Source organism: Ambystoma mexicanum, chromosome 2p (assembly GCF_040938575.1).
Source record: "Ambystoma mexicanum isolate Mex_15411 chromosome 2p, UKY_AmexF1_1, whole genome shotgun sequence".
Classification (NCBI taxonomy): domain Eukaryota; kingdom Metazoa; phylum Chordata; class Amphibia; order Caudata; family Ambystomatidae; genus Ambystoma; species Ambystoma mexicanum.
In genome coordinates, this window is record NC_090923.1 from 152,030,406 (window position 1) to 152,056,254 (window position 25,849).

A 25,849-nucleotide genomic window follows, 5' to 3' on the forward strand; every position below is an offset into this window, starting at 1 on the left:
AGTTATTGCATACCAAAAATGAGCTTCCAGTCACTGTGCTAAGATCCATTTCCTTCTGAGCACTGTAGCTTCCCGTGGGATTGGGAAAAACAAACTGGGTTACCACTTTATTTCCTTCTTGTTGAGCAGCAACATCCAATCCATCCAACAGGTTGCCTTCAACCTTAACGGTTGTTAAAAGCTCTGGAACAGTGTTACTCCCACCCAGGCTGCTTGAAGGTAGTAAGGTCCTGGTATCAACGGTCAAACCATGAAGATCTTGGCTAGAGCTCTGCATGGATAGAGAGGCCATGGAACCCAAAGCCTCAGCACTGACAGTTTGGACATCATCCAGATTTAAAGTGCTTTGTTGAAGAACAGAGGTTGCTGCTCCAAGTAACAAAGAAGTATCCAGGCTATTTGGCATGTCACTACCGGCAACCAATAGCAAAGGATCAATTGGCTGACCCAAGGAATGGTTGACAACAGCAAGGTTTCCTCCGAGAGTAGAACCCACTGACGCAGCATCAATGGTTAGGATTCCAGAGTTAACAAGGGCCATGTCTGTGCCAATCCCAGGGCTGTTGGAAGATGCACTTGAAAAAAGAGATGCAAGGTCCAGATTGTTCTGGTCGTTTAGCCCTGCACCAGAGAGCTCGCTGCTAGGCGTCAATGAACTTGTGGCTTCAAGCTGGGTCAGAAGATCTACAAATATAAATACAGGTTTATGTTAACACATGCATAAACATAGAATTTAGGTAAGAATAAAACGATAATTAATGAAAATAAAACATTTCAAGCCTGACAACCACTAGTTCTAGCTACAAATTCTAATCTCTTGCACTCCCTCGAGGGATTACTATTACATATGGTTAAACTTCTACAAAGATGCCCAATATGTGCTTCACAGCGCCCCTGAACTAAGTAATGAAAATATCTGCTTACCACAGTTACCCATTTAGTCATCCTAGATCTCTCTGACTCAATGGACACACACGATATCAGACATTTACGTGCATTCACAATACTGGGGTTCCTAGTCAATGCCCACTACTGGCTTACAGTGTACTTCTGAGAAATATCATGCACACTAGAATTGCACTGAGCTAATTCTTTGCTCCACCGCTGGCTGCAGTGATACCCAAACGGGATCCCTACTATTTGACCAATATCTGGCATCACCCGACCCCCAACCCTCACCCCTGCTCCCACAGTCACCAATTCACAATCGCTTTTTCAGAAAAGTCTACGTTTTATACATAATGACAACGTCCAGCTTCTCCGTCCATTCAGGGTTCAAAATTGCCAGGTGCTGGGAGCCTGGTTAGCTTGAAACCAAAAACTGCCAGGAGCTACCTTTGACTCCTGTGGCAATTGGGGCCATACAAACCTAGCCATGTGATATTAACTATATGTTTGGGAATGTACATCAGGGAGGATACAGAACTCAACTAAGGGATATTCAGAGCATAGTGGATAATATAAAATGGATAAAAGGTTAGAGTTTGCATCTTGCCAAAGTTAGATTTGCTGTGCGCTACATACAAGCTCCCGATTCCAGACAGGTAGCTCCTGCCTAATTGATTATGCCCGATACCCAGGAGCTGCTTTTTGCTCATAGTGAACAAATCCCAATTTCGACACCCTGCCATTGGAAGCTACAGAACCTTCAATACTTGCACTTCCACCTTCCAACATGTTCAGTAACAAAAACGCCATCATTTTTGGATGTCTAATCTCACATATTGCAACGGATTGCGCTATGGCCAGTCCTAAACCCTCCCAGTGCAAATTGTCCTGGATGTTCGTCACTTAAACAATTTTCACTCTATTCCATATTCACCACCCCACTACCAGCTAGATGGACAATGCCAATCCTAGATCATCATATTAATTTCATATTTATACGGGAACTGTAGGATAACTTCAGAACTGACCCTAAATGCAGTCACATGTTTTTATGTTGACCCACTACATCCGACATGCAACTTCAATTTGTGAGACTAAACACAACATTCCACCCATTAATGAGCTCAGCAATGACGATTCAACAGTGATCTTCCACTGAGACCGGTAGTAATCCTGCACATCAGCAGATGTGGTACACAGAGTAAAGTAACTCCATTTGTTAGGATACTTAGTCGCAGTATTACATGAAGGAAATTAAGAGCATGTCCTTTCACAGATCATATATCTCATGTAGAAGTTACTTCCTTGACTTTTTTTTCTCTAATCATTGATATTAACATTTAATATATTTAAACACAATCTGTGTGTGAAGGAGATTACTGAACACCTTTCTATAGCGAATACTCCCTTTTAGCAAGATGTCGGACTATATGCACAGCATGTGATTGTAGGCAGATTAACAAGCATCAGAAATTAGGATTACAAAAATATTGTCTGGTTTCTTATCTGTACCTTTTTCAGAATAACTGACTTGGCTCCACAAAGCACATTTAGTGTGGTTTTAAACAAACATATTTTGCTAATCTTTAACATTGAAAAGGGGATTTGAGCACATATGTGGTAATGTAAACATGGGAAAAGAACCCTGCCACTTTAAGGTGGCCAGGCTGCTCCAGCCTCCCATGTCGCAATAACAACTCAAGTACTTGTAACTGCTTTCCTTTTTTTGGATCCCTTACAGCTTGGTGGGTTGCTTGATACATGTTAGGGAGAATTCTCATAAATGTGCTAATTCCCTTCACCTTAGAGACCCCCAGCAACTTTGCTGGATTTTGAGGACTTGATTTTTTTTTACCTGGAGAGAGTGCAAGTCTTTTTTCCCCACTCATGTATTTTGATGCGTTTTACCCGTGTTTCATTTGGTTATGGAGCCTAAACTCCATAGGCATCGTCTTTTCATTTGTGTCACAAAGCACCCTCAGTGCAGTGGCACAGGGAAGCCTTTTAGGCTGTCCCAAGGTTTAATACCTTCTCTGGGATAAACTAATGTTTCCCAGAGAAAGTAAAGTGAAATTTTAAATTCCTAGACCCTGCACACCCTATTTTACAATAGAGTGCTGGAGGGGTTACACCTAGTATCCCCTGTGTCTAGCATTTCATGTAACAGTCAAATGCTACCCTTTCCTCTCGAAATGGCTGGTGGCAGTGGTTTTACAACAAACTACCATGATTTTTCACGACCGCGAACACTGGTACTGGAAAATTGCGGGAGCCACAATTTTCAAGATGGCGTCTGAGCTCCCTTTGTTTAAACAGGTCCCAGTCTACTTTTTTCGCTGTTTCTTTTTGGAAAGGTCTTCTAGAGTTTGTCTCTGTGCGCCAAACCAGGTTTGGTTCCTTTGTTACTGCACCTTTGGCGGGCTTCAGGATTGAAGATCGCCTCTGGCGCCCGAGTGTCTGGGGTGGGCAAGAAGTGAGGGATGTGCCCGAAACTACCTATGTTTAGTCTCCTAGGAGACCCAAATGCACTCTGGCGTGATTGGCTGGCTGACTGTCCGGCAAGGACAGCCACCCTGCTGGGTGAGTGACAGCTAGGCTGGAATGAATGGAAGAGAACCGAATAAAAGGAGAGTCTCTTGGCTTGGAAGGCAGAGTCGACCACTGGAACGAAAGAACCGAAGAGCTTGACGAGGACGGCTGCTGCAACTCCTGGACTGTTGGTTTGCCCGGTGAAGCCCTGCGGCTGGTCCAAATCGCCAAGTTCACCTCGACAGAGAAGCCTCTGCAAGGACGACGTCTTCCTTTGAGTTGGTGGGACCAATCAACTCGACACTAAGCCAGCTGGATACCATTCTCGGAGCTGGTTGCATTTTCCTCAGAGGGCTGCAGGAAACCGAATAACCAGGGAGATGGACACCAGTTTGTGTGCTCGTCTACAACTACCGGAACTGAAGATTTGCCTTTTGCAAGCTTTTTTGACCTGTCCCAGTGCGGTGCACAATTCCCCCCGACGTCCTCCCTCTTGTCCCCACAACTGAGGCTCAGGAACAGCAAGATCTGCAGGAACTGCCAGGAACAGAATTCTTCAGCTGCATCTTTTTCTTCATTGTAAGGTACTGTGAAAACCCAACCGAGAGAACTTACCTCTCACTGCGAAAGTCAGCTTGGGACCCAACATATGAATGTTTTTACAAACTACTTCTGAGAACTTTGGCAAAGACTTTTCTGTTTTCCTACCAGAACTTCTTTATCCTATACAAGACTTTAGCCTGACCTATTGCATTGAATTGACGCCCCTGGTGAATTCAGTATTTGCACTGTCCAGGAATAACTAAGCTTCTTTTTATTAAGCCATGCCTTTTTGCTCCTCCTTCAAAGTAGTTTAAATGCCTCAGAAACATACAGTATAAAGTAGGAACAACTTACTTACCTGTAACTTGTTCTCCAGCATGGGGCTGCCATGGATTCACATGCTCATTAATATTCCCCTTCGTCAGGCTGGGAATCCCCCGTAAAGAAAAAAAAAATCAGTTTGATTAGTTTCTGAACAGTCTTTCTACTAATAACCAAACACTGGTCTATGGGTTATACTGCCCCCAGCCAATGATTGCCCTCGACCTAAGCCCCTCCTCTGGCAGATATCTTCAGATTTGGTAGCACGTAAAGTGGCAGTATGACCAAGAGAAGAGCTGCAGAGGGGTTGGAGCGAGGGTTCACATGTGAATCCATGCCAGACCCATGCTGGAGAACAGTTACAGGTAAGTAACTGGTTTCCTCTTCAGCATGGGGTCTGGCATGGATTCACATGCTCATGAATACATAGTACACACATGCACAACCACAGGAGGTGGCAAGGATCAACATTAAGCATTTCAACAACTCAACATTAAGCATCTCTTACCTCCTCACCAGGCTCACCTTCAAGCGAACAGGTTGCGCAGCACTGCCGGGGCGACTCAGGACTCCCCCCTGGAATCTCGGTCGACGCAGTAGAATCTCGTGAAGATATGCGTCGACCTCCACGTAGCAGCCCTGCAAATGTCCAGCAGGGGCACACCGGACAGCAACGCCGTAGCAGCGATCGCTCTGGTTGAATGGGCTCTCGGACGGCCGGGCAAAGGTTGGTTTTCCATAGGTGCATGATGCAGTCGAACAGCCATCTGGAAACTGAAGCCTTCGAGAGGGCCTTCCCTTGGTTCACAGGTCCAAAGTTCACAAACAGCTGTGATGTCTTCCGAAAACTCTTCGTGCGGTCCACATAGAACTTCAGTGCTCTTGCCACATCCAGCGAGTGCAAAGTCCTCTCAGCCGGCGACTGGAAGAAAACAGGTAACATCAAGGGCTCGTTGAGATGGAAGTCCGACGGTACCTTGGGCATGAAAGAGGGGTGCGTCCTCAGCACTACCCTCGTCTTCTGGAATGTCAGATATGGAGGCTTACAGTAGAGGGCTTGGATCTCACCCACTCGTCGTGCGGAGGTGATGGCCACAAGAAAAGCGGTCTTCCACGATATGAACTTCAGCAGTGCTGAGTGCAGGGGCTCGAATGGCAGACCCCATGAGCCTGGTCAGCACGGCATTGAGATCCCACGCCGGGGCCGGAGCCTTCACCGGCGGAATGAGCAGAACAGTCCTTTCATGAATTGCTTCACCAGGCGATGCGACCACAGCGACGACCGCCCCAGAGTTCTGATGTAGCAGGAGATAGCCGCTAGATGGATTTTGATGGAGGCATGTGCCAGCTCCGCCTTGGCCAGCGACAGCAAGTACAGCAACACTTGAGGGGCCGTGATCCGTAGGGGGTTGATCTTCTGTGCACGGCACCAGGCAGAGAACCTCTTCCACTTATGTCCATAGCACTTAAGAGTCGAGGATGCCCTGGCCTTTGCAAGGACTTCCTTGCAGCCCACCGGGATGTTGTAGCCTCCGAACTCTAGTGCTGCAGGAGTCCGGCCTGCAGGTTCAGCGATTCCCGGGTCATGATGTAGGACAGTGCCTCCTTCCCTGGCGAGAAGATTCGCGTCTGTCGGCAGTTTGACTGGGGCGGGGGACGCCGACATGTCCAGAAGGTCCGGGAAGCATATCTGCCTCTGCCACACCGGTGCAACAAGGATCATCCTGCACCGGGACCGTCTGAGTTGACTGATGAGTCACAGAAGCAACGGCAACGGTGGGAACGCAGACAGGAACAGGCCGTTCCAGGGAAAGGATAATGCATCAGCCATGCTCCCCGGCTGGGGAAACCTGCTGGCGTACCTCCGGCACTTGGTGTTTGTCGCAAACAGATCGATCTGGGGACTGCCCCACCATTATAATAGGAGATACACTTGATCCTGCCGAAGTTCCCACTCGTGGCAGGAGCGCAGCTCCCTGCTGAGTGAGTCGGCGACAGTGTTTTTTAATCCTGCCAGATGAAAAGGTACCAGGAATATCCCCTGGGTGACGGCCCAGTGCCACAGATCCTGCGCTTCCCTGGATAGGGCTGGGGATCTAGTACCCACCCCCCTGCTTCCAGATGTAGAACATTGTGGTGGTGTTGTCGGTGAAGACACGTACCACCTTGCCCTTGAGGGACGGAAGGAAAGACCCGAGGGCCCAGAACACTGTGTGGAGCTCCAGGACGTTGATGTGCAGGGACCTCTCCTCTGGGAGCCAAAAGGCCTCTTGCATGGAGATCACTGATGTGCGCTCCACATCCCTCCAGGGAGGCATCCGTCACAGTTTCCTGGTGCGCTGGCGTCTGGAAGTCCATACCCGCCGCAAGATGAGCGCGGGTGTGCCTCACCACCGTATCGCTTGACGGAAAGTCTCGTTGAGTGGGAGTGGTCTTCAAAGCTTCCCGCCACTTGCATCCAACGGGCGTCGAGGAACTCCAGCAGTGGCCGCATCCGCAACCTGCACAGATGCACGAGGTAGATGCACGATGACATCATGCTGAGCAGGGACTTGATGGCCCTCACCATGGCCACTTCCATGGTCAGCCGCCGTTGTACCATGCCCAGGATGGCCCTCATCCTTTCCTCCAGCGGTGAGGCCAATCGCGCCACTGTGTCAAGTCTGGCTCCCAGGAACAGGGCGTCCTGCGACGATACCAAGTGGGACTTCGCAAAGTTGATCGAGAATTCCAGTTCAGTGAGCAGGTGGACGGTCTTCGCTGTGTGGTTGACGGCGAGTTCTCTCGACTTTGCTCGGATGAGCCAATCGTCCAGGTAGGGGTATACATGGATACCCTGCAGGCGCAGCCGCGCCGCCAGGCACTTGGTAAAGAGCCTTGGGGCCGACACCCGAAGGGCAGGGTCTTCAACGGGTAGTGCCGCCATTGGACCACGAAACGTAGGAACTTTCGATGTCCTTTGTGTATGGGGATGTGAAAAGTAGGCATCCTCCAAGTCCAGAGACGATAGGAAGTCGCCGTCTTCCAGCTGTCCCAGCACGTGCTGAAGGGTAACCATCCGGAACTTCTGGGCTTTGATGTATTTGTTGAGGCGCCGAAGGTCCAGGATGGGCCGCCGGCCGAGATGAGAAAGTACCGCGAGTATACTCCAGAGCCCCTTTGGGACGAGTTCTATCGCATGGCTCGTACCCCTAGAAGCAGCTGTGGAACGTGGTTTTCTTTCCTGGCCACAGGTGGGAAACGGGGGCACTTCCTTTGGAACTTCAGAGTGTGCCCATGGGCCAGGGTACCCAGCACCCAACAGTCGCTGGTGATGGACTCCCACACGCCGATGAAGTTCGCCAGCCAGCCTCCCACCAGGGTGCTTAAGTGGGGGCCCCAACATCACGGCCGGTTCAGGACTTGCCACCCTGGGCTCCTTGGCGACGACGGCAGTATCCACCCACCTTGCTGCAGCCTCCAAGTTTCTTGCGACGAAGACCGGGCAGCTTGGCGGCAGGACGATGAACTGCCGCCAAATCCTTTGGAGGCACCTTGGGATTTGCCTCCGGTGGTCCGAAAGGACAGCTGTCATTGATGAAGAGTGCCTAGGTCATGGGCCATCTCGATGTCCGCTTTGATGGCCTGTAGCAACTCATCCACTGCTTTCCCGAACAGGTTGTTTCCGTTGAAGGGCATGTCCAGAACCCTGGCCTGCACATCCTGACGGAAGTCGGTGGCCCTAAGCCAACCGCGCCGGCGTAGGCAAACGCTGTTGCCCATCTTATGAAAACCAGTATCGGCGATTTCCGTAGCTACAGTGATGGCATGATCCGACACCACCTTGCCTTCTTGCAGGATTTCCAGGGCATCCGCCCTCTTGTCGTCCGGGAGGAAGTCCAGGATAGGGGCGATCTTGAACCACAGCTCCCCATCATAGCGGGCCATGAACGCGAGGGTGTTGGTCGCCTTAATGGTCGTCACTGCAGACGAGATGACTACATCCCATGGCGTCTAGCTTCTTTCCCTCGCTGTCCGGCGGGGAAGTGGAGGAAACGCGGTCACCCCTGCCACTTTCTTCTTGACTGCCACGGAATCCGGGACCCGGTACTTCTTGTGGTACCGGTCTCTCTTCGCAGGTGCCGTGGGCGGGTTCTTCAGAAAGGACAGTCCTGCGTCCCATATGTCGTCCAACAGCAGGACCGCGAGTACAGTTCCCGTCCTTGGTAAAGAAATCCCTCTCTTTTGTTCCTTGGGGCACAGCTGGAAAAGCTCCGATGCCCTGGCGATCATGGCGTGAGAGGAGCCAAATTTGTGGGCTTCCCGACAGTTCAGGCGCCGCTGGATCGTCCACTGGGTGTAAGGGCAACCTTGTCCTCATCTCCTTACACAGGGTCGGCAAAGCCATCAAGATTGCTCCTGAATTGTCCTGTGGCATAGGCATCGGTTGCAACAGCTGGGGCGTGGGCACCTCCGATTTCCTCCACGGCCCGCGGCTCCTCGTCGGCTCCACCGTTGCTCTCTACATCTGCCTCTTCGGAATCCTTCCCGTAGGTCCTGACCTCCTCGAACTTCTTGGTCAGGATAACTTTGAAGCCAGCCAGCTCATCCTCAGAGGTAGCATCTGTGTCCGTTATGGCTACCATGCCCACCCCCCCTCTCATCCCAGGGTTTCACGGGTGTCTTCGATAGGCTGGAAAGATATTTCCCTCCGGGGTGGCAGGGAAACTCTAGGCCCAGAAGTAGTCTCCACTGGGGGAGCCCCCGCAGGCTTCACCAGGAGCGCCACGACTCCTTCAATCGAGGCTTTCGCCGGGGGAATCAGGGCCTTGGAGGTAGGGGGGGGGTTACCGCCTCGCCCCCCCGTTGGCTTTCTCAGTCGGGATCAACCAGGGCTTCTCCCAAAGCTTACCTGGGATCTCCCTTCCTTTTCACAGAGCCAGATTGTTGGCTTGTGGATGATGGCGTCGGCACTTCCTTTGGAACTTCAAAGTGTGCCCATGGGCCAGGGTATCCAGCACCCAACAGTCGGTGGTGCCGAGGAGCCTGAACCAACGGCGCTCCCGGAGCCTGCAGATTTGCTGTGCTTTGCCTTTTGTTTGGGCCCCCGTCGCCAGAGCGTCCTCAAGGGTCTTAGAAGACCACTCAGACTTCTCACCTGCTCCTGGGCTCTTCGCCTCCAGTCAGTCAGCGAGTCGTTTACGACAGTCCTCCATGGTCCGGACGGACATGTTCTTGCACAACGCACAGCCCTCCACGTGCGACTTGTCGGCATGTAGGCAGTAGAGGCACCGGGAGTGCTCGCCCTCCTTAAAGACGTTCTGCAGTCCACATCCTGGGCAGTTCCTAAACAGTTTGGATCCAGTAGGGGTCAAATCTCCTTTGTCCTTGGCCATGTCCGAATCGGGGTAGGCCTCAAAGGTCTTCTGGAATCCTCCAAGAAGAGTAATTCGACGAAAAACTGCCTTTGAGGGGCGTAGGAAATTCTGAAACGGGTCTCTGTTGATCAGAAGACTTGGCAGAGTTTGAGGCTCGAATTGACCGAAAAATAAGAGTAAACTCTTTGGAAAAAAAAAACAATACGCAGTAAAAGATCGAGAGGTGCAGCACAAGAACTCCCAACACTTGAACGTGCTGTAAAATCTGAAGATGGCTGCCAGAGGTGGGGCTTAGGTAGAGGGCAATCATTGGCTGGGGGCAGTATGACCCAGAGACTAGTGATTGGTTATTAGTAGAAAGACAGTTCAGAAACTAAAACAGAAACAAACTGATTTTTTCTTTACCGAGGATTCCCAGCCTGACGACGGGGAATATTCATGAGCATGTGAATCCATGCCAGACTCCATGCTGGAGAACTGAAGTATATTAGTGTGTGAGAAATATTGCATCCTTCTAGTGAAGGATTTATAACTGACTGAAATAAACTAATAAGTGTTTACCAAGAACCTTGAGTGTAAGTTTATTTGAATACTGGCGATTGTAGACCTTGATTCTCCTTCATGTGCCTCATCATGGCTATAAGCAACATCTTGGAGCACGTCCACACGTTTATCAGAGATGGCTCTTCTAACAGATTTCAGTATGCAATAGCACAGTACAAAAAAGCAAATTGATAAATGTACAAAAAGTTAGGGGCATGTAGGTGCTACAGCCACACCTCCTGTACTACTACCATACACACAGTCACACACTTCGATCAATCTACTCCAGCAGCTACCTCCTCTACCTCTGCTCCCATTATTGACCACATCCTGGGTCTCTGGAATGCCTAAGCCCTTTGCAAAATAACTAAAAACTCTGCCATAGCCATCACCAAAACCTGTAGTGCTGCCAACCTGGCAGCGTTTCACACAGATTGCATCTTTACTCACGTCGTCTCTGTGGAAAAAAGGTTGCGAGTTGGTCTCCTCAGCAAAGACAATATGGAAAATGTTTTGACCAACAGATTTCACCCCTTCGAGCATAGTAAGCTCCAGCTCCTCGATCTACTTTCCCCCCGATCTACCACCCACTGAGCATCACCCTTCTGCTATGATCTTGACCCATTAATTGAAATACTCCCATTTGAGGTGCCGGTCATCGTAATTTGTGACTCAACGTCTCCAATATCACTAAAGCCCAACACCTCCACCTTGACTCCATGCACTCTGACAACTCACTAGTAAACTTACTTTTTAGACTGAGTTTCAGGAAGGAAGGGTTAAGGAAATAGAATGGTTAGAACATACGTTCTTTTAACAGAAAGACTGTTTGGATCCTCTAATGAAGTCTAGGTAAGCCTGACCCAGCAGTAAAAGTGTTAGACAAATTACAACCTATGAAGGGACAAGCAATGCCAAAGTCAATAGTTTAGAAGGGTGCCTTTAAGGAGCCAGGACAGCCAAAGTCAATTGGACACAGTCGCCCATATGGGAGGGACAAAGACGGATCTGCAAATGGATATTTCCCCATCTGTGAAAGGTACAGTGAGCAAAAAGTGATGGCTACGAACTCTTAAATTGGGGAATAAAAACAGAATATGTTATTATGCCATGTTCTTTCTGGAGAGGGGCGCCTGCTACCTTTTTTGAAAGATTTTATTTCAAAAAGACCACTGAAGGAACACAAGCCGTTAAGCCTGTGCAAGGGGAGTTGAAATCAATGCAGAAAGTTAAGCAAGTGCACTTCTCAAGTGAGAAAGCACGACTTAAGGCAAGAAGTTAAGTACCCCAAGCCCAAGTACTTCTGGTTTGACAAAAACGTTGTCCAGCTGGAATCAGTCTTGCTACAGCCAAGCAGACCCTTGTTCCTGAGCCTCAGTCATAGGGACAAGAGAGAGGACCACTGGCAGGCTCCTATGGCAGTACACAGGAAGGGGTTTGGCAGTTACGGGCTCTTTGATTCAGAAGCTCTTTACGGTTTCACCGCCTAGCAAACAGCACTGATGTAGAAAGATTATCGCTGGTTGAACTTTCCGTGCTCCCTCGGTCCTGGACTATGGATTTCTTGTTTCTGGTGTGTCCTTAGGAGGCTCCTGGAGCTTTTGGCCGGATTCGTTCCTCGGACGACGCTGCTCTCTGTTATGGACCTCGACCCCTGGCATTGGGCTTCTGCAGCACTGGAGAGGCATGGCAAGTCAGGCATTGCGCCAAAGTGAAGTTAGTCACGGGGCTAGTTGGTCCCACCAGCCCAAGGGGAGAAGTTATTTTGGCCGGAGCTTCTCAGTCGATGCAGAAAAATAGGTCAGCACAGCAGCAGGGCTTCACCGGGCAATTCAAGGGACAGGAGGTGCAGAGGGCTTCTCTTCACAATTTCTTCTTCCGATGTTTCTTCCAGTGGTCTGCCTGTAGTCCCAAGAATCTTGCCTTTAAAGTTTGTTGTCATTCATTCACAGCCCCAGGCTGTCAATCACACAGCAGGGTGGCTGTCCTTCCCGGACAGCCAGCCGGCCAATCAGGACTAGTTTTGATCGGGCACACCTAGAGACAAAGGACAGGGTAGTTTTGGGATCCTCCCTCTCTTACCCTCCTTCCAGACATATTGGAGCCAGTGGCAGGCTTGAAGCCCACCAAAGGCAAAACACAGAGGGCTCAAACCTGTCTCAACGCACAGAGTAAAAGATAAGAAAGATGACAACAGCCATTTTGGCAAAATGGTCACCCACGGGTGCTGTACTGCAGCAAAGGGTTTAGCCCGAGGTAAAAATGCGCACTGGTAGTAAAAAGTGAACCACTGCCACCAGCCATTTAAAGTAATGAGGCTAACAACAACATGTTACATGAGGAAGTAGGATAAGGGGCTAATAGGTAACCCTCCCAGCACTCCACATAAGATAGTGTGTGCTGGACCTAAGATCAATTTCACCTTACTCCTCTTTGTAACAGTAGTTCACCCAAGAAAAGGTATTTAAACCTGAAGATAAATCCAAGGGATCAGTGACACTGCACCGAGGGTGTGGTTTGAAAATATACCCAAAAAAAAGATGCCTATAGAATACAAAATCCTAATCAGGGAAAATACAGGCGAGAGTGTGCGAAAAAGGTCCCACTCACTCAGGAGTTAAAATTAAAAAGTCCTAAGCCCAGCAAAAGAGCTGAGGGTTTCTTAGCACAGAAATGAAAATTCATCCCAACAGGCCAGGAAGAAGGCTAAAGAACAAGTTGGCCAAAGGACAAGCAAAAAACCATGTGACGCAGCCATGTTTGATCGCTAGCCACAGTTTGGCTAGTAATGCGGTAAGGCTAAAACGAAAAGCAAAAAAAAATCACTACTGCCACCAGCATGTCTATTTAGCACACCTAGAGTAACCAAAAATCAGTTCTGTGATACTCCAGTGCAAAACAAAAAGTGTACCCCATTGTACTGCATGGTAGGATGTGTGCAATGATAAGTTACCAGTAGTAAAAGTCACAAGACTAAGGGAAACGCTGTTTGCCACTACTGCCAGCCTGAAGGACAAGTCAGTTTCCCCATAACATATGAGCAAAAGACAGTGTGGTGATGCTTAAGGCTTCACTGCACAGTACAAAGTACAGGTCAGGATCAAAAATAAAAGTTTGGGGGTCCATAAAAATGGAAGGAAAGGTGCAGTAAAGAGAAATATTTCCTAACACTCTTTCCCTCTCCACCCTTGCCATGTTATGCCATGTATTTCTGTAGTAAAACAGAAATAGACTACTGAGACAAGGAAGATTCTAGTGAGTTATAACCCCCTAACTCAATCAGTACTGGGACGAGAAGGAGACGCAGAGCAGTACAGAATACCTACCAGTACCACCGTGCCCTTCTAGTGGCTCTCAACAGTCGATTGGAAGGAGCCAAATTAAAAGCAAAGAAGGACTTGGCCAAGCGTCAAGCCCATCCAGGAGGAACCGCAAAGACAGTTTCCTTTGGCAGGTAGAAAGGTAGACCTCGGAGCAGTGCAAGAAGGAGGTCGCCGTCAAGCTGGTCCAGTGTGTAGGTACAGCAGGGTGAGCAGCAAGGAAGACGCTCCTGGCATCCCTTAAAGTCAGCAGCTGTGGCAACACGGTTACCATGCAAACAAGGAAGCAGGCACGACAGAGCCTCCAGAGACACGAGAAGGAAGCAGGGACAGCCCCACAGCAGACGGTAGACGCGTCGGATGTTGAGACCACAAAATAAGATATGTTGATAAACGGTGAGGCTCCAGGGTCCCTGTAAAGCGGTGAAGACTGTCTGAAGAGGCAAAAAAGCCCAAAGAGCCACACAAAATGGGTCTGCGACCCTATGAGAAATCCAAAACATTCCGTAAACTCAATCGTTTAAATAATACTTGGCGGCTGAACCAAGTTTAGCGGGGTACTGGTGGAAGCCTGCAGAGCGATTCTGGGACCCATACTCATAAGAACTGTAAAAGTGATCTGCAATAATTGCAGTACTCGGCAGGCAAGTAAACCAAGTCTGTATGTGACACCGAGGCTTCCAGATAAGTTTCAGATCACGCCTTTTTACACATGAAAATCTTGTAAATACAACAGTTGTATTATTTTCCTGTGTACAATTACACACAAGTTTAGAGCAGAGGGCAGTGCAAAGATCAGGTTACTTGACAGAAACCAGATGGCTGCTTTTGATTTTTATCTACATGGATGGAGAAAAGCCTCTGAAACGGAAAGCATTTCTCTGAAGCCTTTAAAAAATAATAATAATAAATAAATAAATAAATGCACCCTGTGATGAAAAGGAAAGGTTTTCTTCCATTCAGCTTTTGCTGTGTTGTGTGTAGATGCTCACAGAAGCACTGTGCATATTTATTTTCCTAGAATTTTAGGATTGTATAATTAATACGATGGAAAACTAAGTTGCAATTGAGAATTCATCTTTAATTATGCTAGTTTTCCCCCAATGAAAGCAAAAAAGTATTGCATAAGAGTTCCTGTGCTGTGTGCATAATCATGCGGAGGCAGATCATTTTTACAAGTATAATTTACACTCTAATTATAAAAACAGTGTGTAAAATGAGGAGTATGCATGGTCGGGAAGGGGGGGGTAAGGGGGTGAGGGGTGCGCTCTGGACTGGGGAGCCAAGATGGCAGACCTCTTTTAAGCTCCATGCAGGGTGGGACCTCAACAGTCATCTACAACATTACTTCATATCTGCAAGCCAAAGACACTTCTCTGCAGACAAGACCCCCGCCTTATCCGATTGCAGCAGGGAGAATTCTCATAAATGTGCTAATTCCCTTCACCTTAGCAACCCCCCCCAGCAACTTTGCTGGATTTTGAGGACTTTCCCACCCTCATGTATTTGGAGGTACGTTTTACATTTGTGTTCTTTGACTTTGGAGTTTTAAGATAACTCCATAGGAATCTTTTCATGTGTGTTACACAGCACCCTTAGTGCAGTGACACTGGGATGTCTTTTTTAGACTTCCCAAAGGTTTAAATACCTCCGCTGGGATAAACTACTGTTTCCCAGAGAATGTAAAGTGAAATTGACTTTACTAGTCTTTCCAAATTCTTAGACACAGCACACACCATCTTACAATGGAGTGCTGGAGGGGTTACATAGTATCCCGTGTCTAAAATGTAGCAGTCAAATGCTACCCTTTCCTATTGAAAAGGCTGATGGCAGTGGTTTTACAACAAACTACCATGATTTTTCCCAAACGCGAACACCTGTAGCTAAAAAAGAAAATCACTGGAGCCATGTTTTTCAAGATGGCGCCTTAAACCCCTTGGTTTAAACGGATCCTGGTCTTTTTTTCACGTTTCTTTTTGGAAAGATCCTTCTAGAGTTTCTCTGTGCGCCAAACCAGGTTTGGTCCCTTTGTGTGCCTTTGGCGGGCTTCAGGACTGAAGACTGCCTCTAGCGCCCGAGTGTCTGGGGTGGGCAGAAGTGAGGGAGGTGCCCGAAACTCCCTGTGCTTAGTCTCCTAGGAGACCCAAATGTACTCTGGCGTAATTGGCTGGCTAACTGTCCGGCAAGGACAGCCACCCTGCTAGGTGAGCAACAGCTAGGCTGGAATGATGGGAGGAAACTGGATAAAAGGCGAGTCTCCAGGACCTGGAAGGCAGAGTCGACCACTGGAACAAAAGAACCGAAGACGAGCTGGAAGAGGACGACGGCTGCAACTCCTGGACCGTTTGTTTGCCCAGTGATGCCCTGCTGCAGGTACGAATCGCCAAGTTCTAATCGACAGATAAGCCCCTGCAAGGACGACTTCTCCCTTTGAGTTGTTGGGACCAATCAACTCCAAAAGTAAGCCACCTAGACATCCATCTCGGAGCTGGTTGAATTTCCTCAGAGTTGCTGCAGGAAACCCTAGGACCAGGGAGAGGGACACCAGTTTGTGTGCGCTGCTTACAGCCACCGGAAATGAAGTTTGCCAGTTGCAAGCTTTTGACAGTTCACGTGCAGTGCAGGAGTCCCCCAACATCTTCCCTCTTGTCCCTACAACTGAAGCACAGGAACAGCAACATCTGCAGGAACTGCCAGGAACAAAAGCCATAAGCTGCCTCTTTCTTCATTGTAAGGTACATTGATATAAGGCCGAGAGAACTTACCTCTCGGGGTGAAAGTGCTTGAAACGTCTGCAACTTGCAGGCCTAATCAGCTTGTGACCCAACATATGAGGATTCTTTTTACAAATCACTTCTGAGCAATTTTGCAGAGATTTTACCGTTTACTTACCAGAACCGCTTTATCCTATCGAAGACTTTAGCCCATTGACTTTGGCCTAGCCCATTGAATTGACTCGACTCTTCTGGTGAACTAAAGTATTTGCACTGTTTATGAATAATTGTAGTCTTATGTTCTGTACTGAAGTATATTTCTGTATTATATTAGATTGCCTCCTTCTAATGAAGGTTTTATAACAGACTTAAATAAATTAATAAGTATTTAGCCAAGGAACCTTGAGTGTAAGAGTTTGAGCACCCGTGATTGTAGACCGCTGTGTAACATTGTTACTGCTCACATTCCCCTCTTGAGATAAGCCTGGCTGTTCAGCCCCGCTAACAAAACTGTAGTAAAGACTTCTACCAAAGGTTGGTTTGCTTACACCTGTAGTCATAGTTGTGTGTAGTCTTCCCAAGGGGTACTGCATACAAGCTTTGCCTAACAGCCAACAGTAAAGGGGCTATGGTTCTCTTCCTTCAGGAAACACTTGATGGGACACCCGGCAGTGAGGGTTGCAAAGGGATGGGGGAGATGCAATTACTATACCACATACTCCACAAGGGGCAGAGGGGTGATGGCGCTGAAACATCAAACCTTACAATTTACCCAAATTGGAAGCATGGTAAACGAAGGAGGGAGATAAGTACTGTTACATGGCACACTGTGGGGCGGAAGATCCTACTGGTGAATGTCTATGGCCATAACGTAGATGACCCTGAGTTTTATGAAGGGCTGTGTGGCCTCTGCTCCAACTACCATATGGACAATGATATTTGGAGGAGATCTGAATACTATATTAGACGTAGACCTGGATCGGACCTCGGTTACACCTAAAGAGCCTCACAATGCTGCTAAAACCAGACATACTCTTATGTCCGACTTGGACTTAATGGATGCATGTAGGGCAACATACAAATAAGAGGGGTTATACATTTTACTCAACTGTGCATGACATGCACTCCAGGATAGGGGGCCCTCGGCAAGTGGGGGAAAAGCAGCCAATGGGGAGACATGCTAGCCCCCTTTTTCCACAACCCATCTAACCCCTATTCCCACTTAGTTTATGGGACACTACAACTGCCATAATTCCTCTCCACTTCTCCCAGACAAAAGTACTGCACCAAAGAGGTTAGGATTGCCTCCCCTGACTTGCATTGGCCCTATCCCTGTAATGAGGTCAGGCAGAGTCAGGCATTTAACTTTAATGTACACCTGCCACTTATTAGCACTCCCTGTGAAGATGAAAGGTGGCGCGCACACAAGCACACTTTGAGCGAGGCTGGGGAAGAGAAGGAACAGCTCTTCCAAGGCTTTTGCAAACAAGGCTGTGGAAGGTGGAAAACCAAAGGGCTGATTGGCAGTGGACAGACTTAAGAGCTAGGTAATATTTCTATGCTTTTGAGAGGCCACGAGTGTTAAAAAAAAGAAACCTAATTGTCAGAAACCAGCCCGCGACCCTCCCCGGTGAACGGCGGAGTTGGGGAGGAGCAGAAGAGGCGTCAGTACCAGCCTTGAGCTGCAGAAATTAGAAGAAACCCAATTAACCTAGCCGGTGAGTTATCAAGGGAAACAAATGTCCGGTTGATGTTAAAGGGAAAGGGACCATAATTTATGAATGTGAAAGTTGTGCGTGTGGCGATAAAACGCAAAAGAAGAGAATTGTTAAAAGGACAAAGATACAAAGTAGCAGAGTGCTCCTGCGAGAGAAAGACGCACATTCGAAAGTCCCCGAAATGTGAAAGAAATTGAAAGCAGAGGGCAAAGAAAACTGCAATAAGGAAAGATGATTAAATATCACTTTTCTCCGATTCATTTTAATTCTTGTAACGCGCCACTCGCACAAGGGCATCAGGGTGCACACAAGACAATGGACAGACAGCAGTGAGGGAACAGCAATGGTCATAGGAGGCTAGAAGTGGCGTTTAGTCAAGAGGGTGGTTAAACAAATGTCTTGAGTCTTTTTTCCTCTAGTGGTTTTTCTTTTTTCAGATCAAGTGGAAGACAATTCCAGATACGTGGGGCTTGAGCATCAAATCCTGTTCCTCCAAATCTGACCAGCCTAAATCTGGGCTGGCAGAGTTTGGCTTGATCCTGGGATCTGAGAGAGCACGATGGCTGGTAGGCCTTCAATCGCCCAATGAGATATTGGGGACTCAAGGGCAAGATATTTGTGGGTCAAGGTCAGGAAACAATGTTTCACAGGCAAACAGTGCAACTCCCTTCTAGCAATGGTGGTATGATCTAGTCTGGACAGACCCAGGGTTGCTCACACAGCCCCATGCCGAATCACCTGCAGTAATGAGATTTATTACAGTAGTCCAGCCGAGAATTTACAAGGGCTGAGGTGAAGAGAGATGTTTTTGAGAGACAGTTGAGCCGTTTATTGGAGGCGGCAGGAAGACCGTTTTTGCCACATGCCATTTCATTGAAAAATTCAGCATCTATGTGGTTAGCGATGTTGAAGCTCTTGTAATCAGGGGTGAGTTTTTGGAGCATTTGGCAGGAGGAGACAGCAAGGAGCTCCGTCTTGTCAGATTTAAGGGCCAAAGAGTTGGTCACCATCCAGGCCTGGATGGTGGCCTAGATGGTGTTAATGGCCAGGGAGTCTTGAGAGTAAGCACTGGACAGCTTTCGGACGACCTGGGTATCACCGCGTAGTTGGTATAAAGGACACCCAGGTCATAGAAAAGCACCACGAGCAGCAAGATAGATATTAAAGAGTGGGCAAGAGGCAGGAGCCTTGTGGGACCCTGCATGAGATCGCCACCGGTGAGGAGTGGCGTCATTGATGGCAACTCTAGTATTGCAGGGGCCCACAAAGGATGCCACCCACCAAGGACTCCAACCTGGTTACCAATAGAGCATGGCCGACCAGGTCGAAGGCAGCAGACAGATCAAGCAACATCAGAAGGGCAGGGTGGCCTTGGTCCCCAATGCTGGAGAGACTAGATTTTAGGTCAAGCAGCATAACGGTCTCTGTACCGTGTTTGGCCCAAAACCCAGATTGCTGCTGTCCGAAAATGTTACAGTCTTCAATAAACATCTGTAACTTGATAAACACCACGCTAGCCATGATCTTGAGGAGGAAGGGCACATTAATAATGGGACGATATTTTTTGGCAAGCATAGGATTTTTTTAATAGAGGGGTGATCCATGCCTCTAAGAAGAGACGGGACACACCCTTCGGAGAAGGGCAGATTGACCAACTTAGTCACCCAGGAGCCTAAAACACGTAGGCAACCTATCAGTAGCCTAGACAGGAACACGTCGCCTTTGCATGACGTGGGCTTCATACTGGTAATGATCTTTGTAACTTTGCACTCTGTACTCTGGGAGAAATAGAGGGCTGGTTGTCTCAGGAGGATAGCTCAGGGGGCATTGTGCTTGCCTTGGAAACAAGACGACACGTAGCACTACAGGTTCGATCCCCGGGTCCGTGCTGAGAAACCACTGGGTATTAAGCATGTTATAAATAACCAATCATATCTTTACCAGCAGAGTATGTAGGATGTACAACCAGCTCTGGTGAGCCCATTCTCACAATAAGAGACTCCCTGTCGTAAACGGATGGACTATGTGAGGGCAATTTAGAGACAAAGGTATCATGGATTCCTTTGACGGGAGATTTGTTAGGTAAGATATTCATAAAAATGGTAAAGTTTCCCACCCTGTGTCAACCCCAGAACTTTTTGCTTTACAAGTGGGATAGTTCTCCTTAATACCTCTGCATGGAACCTTTTTCCACACCCACAGAATCTTCCACTCTTACTATAGGTGTCAGTTTTTAGACTCTCCATAGTGTCTTTTTAAAGTACTCCTCTAACAACTTTTTGGCAATCAGTTGCTGGGTTGCCCTAGGGGCTCCCCTTTTAAACTTTCTCTGGCTAACCTTGAGAGAACTACAGTTCACAAGGGAAGAAAGGATCTTTGGATCCCTTTTACATTTTATTTTGTGAAACTAGCACACCCCACCTTATGTGGACTGCTGGAAATACAATGTATCCCCTTTGACAATGTATACCCCTTTCACATTAAAACTAAATTGTGTTACAGGGACATGCTTAACTTCAATGGCTGGTGGCAGTGATCCCTTGTATTAATTTGGTGCACCTTTATCGCAGGCTGTGTTCACAGCTGCAGTAAAGGCACCTAAGGGTGCTCATCTTACCAAAATGGCCCCTGTCTTTTTTTGCCATTTTAGTGTTTGTCCTTTCTTGTTCCTTCCCTTTACATCCAGGGTGGCAAATTCTTGTGTGAGGTTTATCTTAAGCGGGATTGCCCTGGACTCCCCGCCCAGGCTTCAGTCTGTCTAAAAAGGCAGGAAGCGAGGAAAGAGTTAGAAATACTGCAGCCCTTTGTCTTCCCCTTTGCCTGAATGGGGACAAATCCTAGTGGGGTGCTGGCTGTCCTGATTGAACAACCAGACTGCCCTTTGTTGTAAACTGCAGGGAGAGAATGCAGAAGTTGTACTGTGGTTCCTGTTAAATACTGCATACCTGGAAGCCGAATACAAGTCGATCACTGGAAACGAAACCAAAGATGATGAAGAAGGAAAAGCGGATGAAACGATTTTCAGTCTCGCGAGCCTGCTATTTAACCAGAGCCTGCTGTATTCCTTCCTTCCAATCGACTTGGGGACTCCCGAAAACAACGACCCAGCCCCTAGTGGGACACACTAGACTCAAATTGTGAGCCATCACACGCGTTGCTGTGACCTTGCGTGGCTGCAATACCCCAATACCCTGTGAACTCAAGCCATCGTGCGGAGCACGGTTTTCCGTATTCCGAATCTCGCTGAAACTTAGTGGGCATCCTGGTGTATCTTCAGAGACACAAATCAAGTATGAAAAGGCCCAACAGAGTGCTGGACCTTTGTAACGAGGATTCAACCGCGATTTTCTGTCTTCTGTGCTCCTTGAAAAGGTGCCAAATCTGCAGAACTGCATTCAGCCACGAGGAAAACCTTTCCTAGAGCCTTCTCCATTGATTCCCTGCTGCAAAGTTCCTTCTGAGGTCTTGTTTTCAGGCATCACAACAAGGGATCCACTGACCGGGTATCTGGCTGCAGATCCGGATGACCTCCTGCTGTAAAATCATCTTCAATGCTGAGGTACTGTGTTGGCTTGGGTATGCACTTACTAGGGTGTCTACTTCGAGTTAGAAGAGGGTCCATGGGCTTCGCAGAAAAGTACTCACCCATTTGCCCAGTCTTCCTAAGGAACTCTGACTTTTGCTACTTAAGAACCTATTCTGACACTGTTGGTCACTAGATCCTAGTGACACTGCCCCACGCCCCCCCCCTGTTCGGCCACTGCGAACACTTCCATTCCAAGAAAAAGGGAAATAAGGGTTTGGCCTTTTGCCTAGAAAAGAGAATAAGTGTTTAAAAGTCAGTTACTTGTAAAAGTGTTAGTTGGTAGCTAACTCTAAGAGTGAACAGTTACAAAAGTTCTTACTTGGATGTGTGATGCACTATTCTCAAAAGTATGGTTAACATCTTTCTTTCCTTAGAAACCGTTTTGCAATTCTAATAGAAAGTAGATATGAGGGTATATTATTCACCTGTGATTGTGTTCTGACTCTTCCCAAAAGTAATCTGTTGGTTTTCACCAGATTATTCCTGGTAGGATCATTGTATGAGTATTTTCCCCCAATTGGGTCTTGCTTCCGCTGACCTGCTGTTAGCCTGTCCCGAATAAAATGGTCCTACCTACCTAGAATATTGTATCATTTAGTTAAAGGCATGGTCCAGTAAAAATGTTTATTGTCCCTACAGGTTGGCCATGTTTTTTTAAGCCTAAGTGGCTCGATTTTAGAAAACTTTCCTATGGACCTTACCAGAGTTATCGTCCATTAAATGCAAGCGAAAACAGGCACCAGGGAGCTGCCATTTTGTGATAATCCTATCACTTGCCGCATCCCCCTGGCTGACCTGCTTCTGTGGCACTAAATCAAATCCCCCGCACCTGTGCCGGTCATCAGCAGACTCGTACCGCCCATTTCCCAACGCCAAAGCACGTCTCGTGTCAACAATCGCTGCGCCTCAGCTAATGACGTGTCGCCATGGAAATGGCAGGACGCCTCTTTCCTCAATAAGTATAAACAGTTTCCCAACACACAGCAGCAGATTTTCGATTGCATTCCTCTCTCTGTGTTACTTTGAGTATTCTGTGCTCTGGTCAGCTACCTTCGCCGCTTGTAGCCCGTGTGAACACCTGTACCATCTCTGTAAATTATTTTACTTTGTTTACCGCACAATGGCTACAATAATGCCCTACATGTACGAGCCAGAGTATACCGAGGAGGAACTACTGGAAAGGGAAGCACGCGAAAACGATGGGGATTCGGACGGCAGTTGGGAGGACGATTCAACAGATGAAGAGCCTGGGTCTAGTCGCATGGATGGCGTCCCCACCTGGTGCACATGCAATCGGTGCGAGCGAATGCCAACCGAGGACGAGAACTGCTGCTGCCGAGAAAACTCGGGATGCCTGGCCTACATTTCGGAAGGCGAGCCACGACCGCAATGCATCACCGAGCTGCCAGACTTCAGGGCAGCCTGCCTCACACGGGCCATGTTGAGAATAATGATGGTGCTTATGCACGAACTTCGCGCAACTGTTCGTCCTCGTAATCCGAGTAACGAGTAAGTATAATCTGCTTGTCATGCCACTCCTATTTCATGTTCTTCTATTATTTCCAAAATTATATATTCATATCATAGTAACGCATGAGTCGTTCAATAGTGTGCATTGTCTAGATAGCATTTGTCCGTGCAGAATGCCATTAGTTACAAGAATTTTCATAGACCACAAACGTTTATTAAACTTATCTTGGTCATTTACAAAACAGTTTCATTCCTTTTCACAGGTGGTACAGGCTGGTGGCCTATCGTTCCTTTACATGATGGCTCCACGGGAGGTTTGGACACCGCGTTCGAAGAGTGATACCCGCCTGTGCCGTTTGTGCCATAGGAGAGACGTTCCCGAATGACAGCGGTCAGTACAGGGGATTTTTCTCTCGCTGTGCTGCAATCTGACCTGTATAATCTTTAAAGTCTTGTATTTTTGTGTCATGAAAATAAGATACAAAATAAAACACCACATATATTTTAACAACGGTTCTTTCGATTTTTTAAATGAATCAAGTGTGTCTCCATTCAAGGATGGACGTCAGACATCTGTGCTCCGAATGGGTGAAGGTCTGGTCGCTGTGAAGCAGGGTGGTCACTATCTATCTAAGCTAACATAACATATTCTCGATAATGCATGCACTAAATAACACTTGTTCAAGGTCTTTCAGTAGGTTATGTCTCTATAAAAGTCACCTAACAATTACCATTGGATTATACAGGCCTTAGGGTCTTGACCACTATAATACACCGGTTGAAGTGTGGGTCTGTGCTCACAAGAATCTCTGGTATGTGGCATTTGTTATTGATAAGCAACAACATACTATCAAAGGCAGTTCGCACCCGTGGATGAGCGCTGGCATGTGGGGCTGTCTGGGGCGCGAACGGCCAAGGTGCCAAACTACATGTACACTTCAAAAGGTATCCCACGCCAAGGGGCCATCGGTCACATGGCCTCCTCAGACCCCGTGTCTCCAGCCAGGCCTCCCCTTGAAGCAGGCCACCCCCCTGCAATCCACATAAGTGTCTCTCCATTCAGCAGTCTTCCTGTGCCTTATCTGCATGCCCCAGGCCCATCCATTCCACCCCCTCTATCAAAGGCGGTTCGCACCCGGGAATGAGCGCTGGCACGGGGGGCTGTCACGGGCGCAAACGGCAAAGCTGCCAAACAGCATGTACACTTCAAAAGGTATCCCACACCCAGGTGCCATCGCTCACATGGCCTCCTCAGACCCCGTGTCTCCAGCCAGGCCTCCCCTTCAAGCAGGCCGCCCCCCTAAGACCACGACATACATACGTCATTCATTCAAAAACACACCCCTGTTTCTAATACTGTATAAACCACGATATGTCTCATGAGAACATCTTTGTGCTTTGCAAGTCAACTCCTGAACGTGCTACCTGGCAACCACTGAGATCTACGCTAATCTGCTAGTCGTCGTGCTATCCGTGAACTTCTGTGACCGCTTAGAGCAAACCCATCAGTGTGCTACCTGTGGCCACCCACCTATTCTCCTGCAACATACTGCTCTGCTTGCTGAATCCAACTGTTTGTTGGTCAAGGTAAGGCCATGTATCCTAGTCATATTTCGCAGATTTTTAAATTTCTATCTATTTGCGAGTAGAGTACACAATAGTGCTATGTTCATTGGTCTCATTGCTATTGACTTGAGTTTCCATTGCTATGCTATCAATAGATCTATTTATTTTCATCTTTGTCCATTGTCATCGCATTGCATCCTTCGAGGGGTCCAGTCTATAATGTAAGCATGTTTCCTTCTCGTGCAAGACAGAACATCCAAGGGACGAGTCACATGTTCAGATTTTAGTCACATAATTTATACATTTCTGCAACTTATGCAAATACTAAGTCGGACATAATGAACTGGTATAGTTCAGGCGACCAAAACAAACCTTGCATTGATCATTGTACGATTCATTTACTTTTGTATCAAATCTTTATTCATGAAGATTGTATAATGTCGATATTTACTTTTCAGATTTATCAACAATGCCTGCCTGTTCGATTAGCGGTTGCCCTACGAAGACCCATGCGAAATCTGAAGGCACTACAATGCATGTATTCCCGAAAACTGTTGATCGAATAAGAGAATAGGTCAGAGATTGCGGATATCCACTGGATGAGCTGGAAAGTAGAGTCCAAAAAGTCTTACAGGACAAGAGGGGTGATCGATACCGCATCTGCAGCCGGCACTTTTCCTTGGACATGTACACAACATCTTGGGTAACAAAGAAGAATAAACGGCGAACGACGCGGAAATTGCTGGAAAATGCTATTCCCACTCTATTCGTACACATTCCGCCACCGGTGAGTGATGTGTCCGGATTTAGCTTTAGGCCTTGCGGTAGTCTGTAGGTAGCCGAATGGATTAATTGATATTGTAGGTGTTCTATCTCTTGTAATAATTTCAATATTGATATTAAGTGTATAGCTTTTTGAATAATGACATTTATCAATATATTCTTTCAATTTCATAACCCACAAACGATATATATATATATATATATATATATATATATGATCAGGGAACTGTGCTATATTGAGCATTTTTCAAGTATTCTGTCGCCTTACATGGCTATTTTTAATATTGGCATTTAATTATCAATCATTAATTTACCTTTACAACTTCTTGACTATCCCTTGAATCTTAAGCAAGAACATTCTACATCCTCTACATCCTTGACGTGGTCGCAGTCATCAACCACTAGCGCATATCAGGTAATCTTACTAGGCTAATCCGCTACAGACTGGTTTTATGCATGTCAAGTAATAGTTTTATTCTATCATTTTATTATTTCACTGAATGTTTGGTTA

The 25,849-nt window shown here is 47.5% G+C and overlaps 1 protein-coding gene across 3 annotated transcripts in view; it reads right to left on the reverse strand.

Moving 5' to 3' along the window:
* Positions 1–25,849, reverse strand: part of LOC138566296 (zinc finger X-linked protein ZXDA-like) — a 566,179-nt gene that overhangs the window by 349,113 nt on the left and 191,217 nt on the right. For all 3 annotated transcript variants that reach the window (XM_069643398.1, XM_069643399.1, XM_069643400.1), the window contains exon 6: positions 14–684. In XM_069643398.1, coding sequence (XP_069499499.1) covers positions 14–684 — 671 coding nt within the window. The remainder of the gene's footprint in view (positions 1–13; positions 685–25,849) is intronic.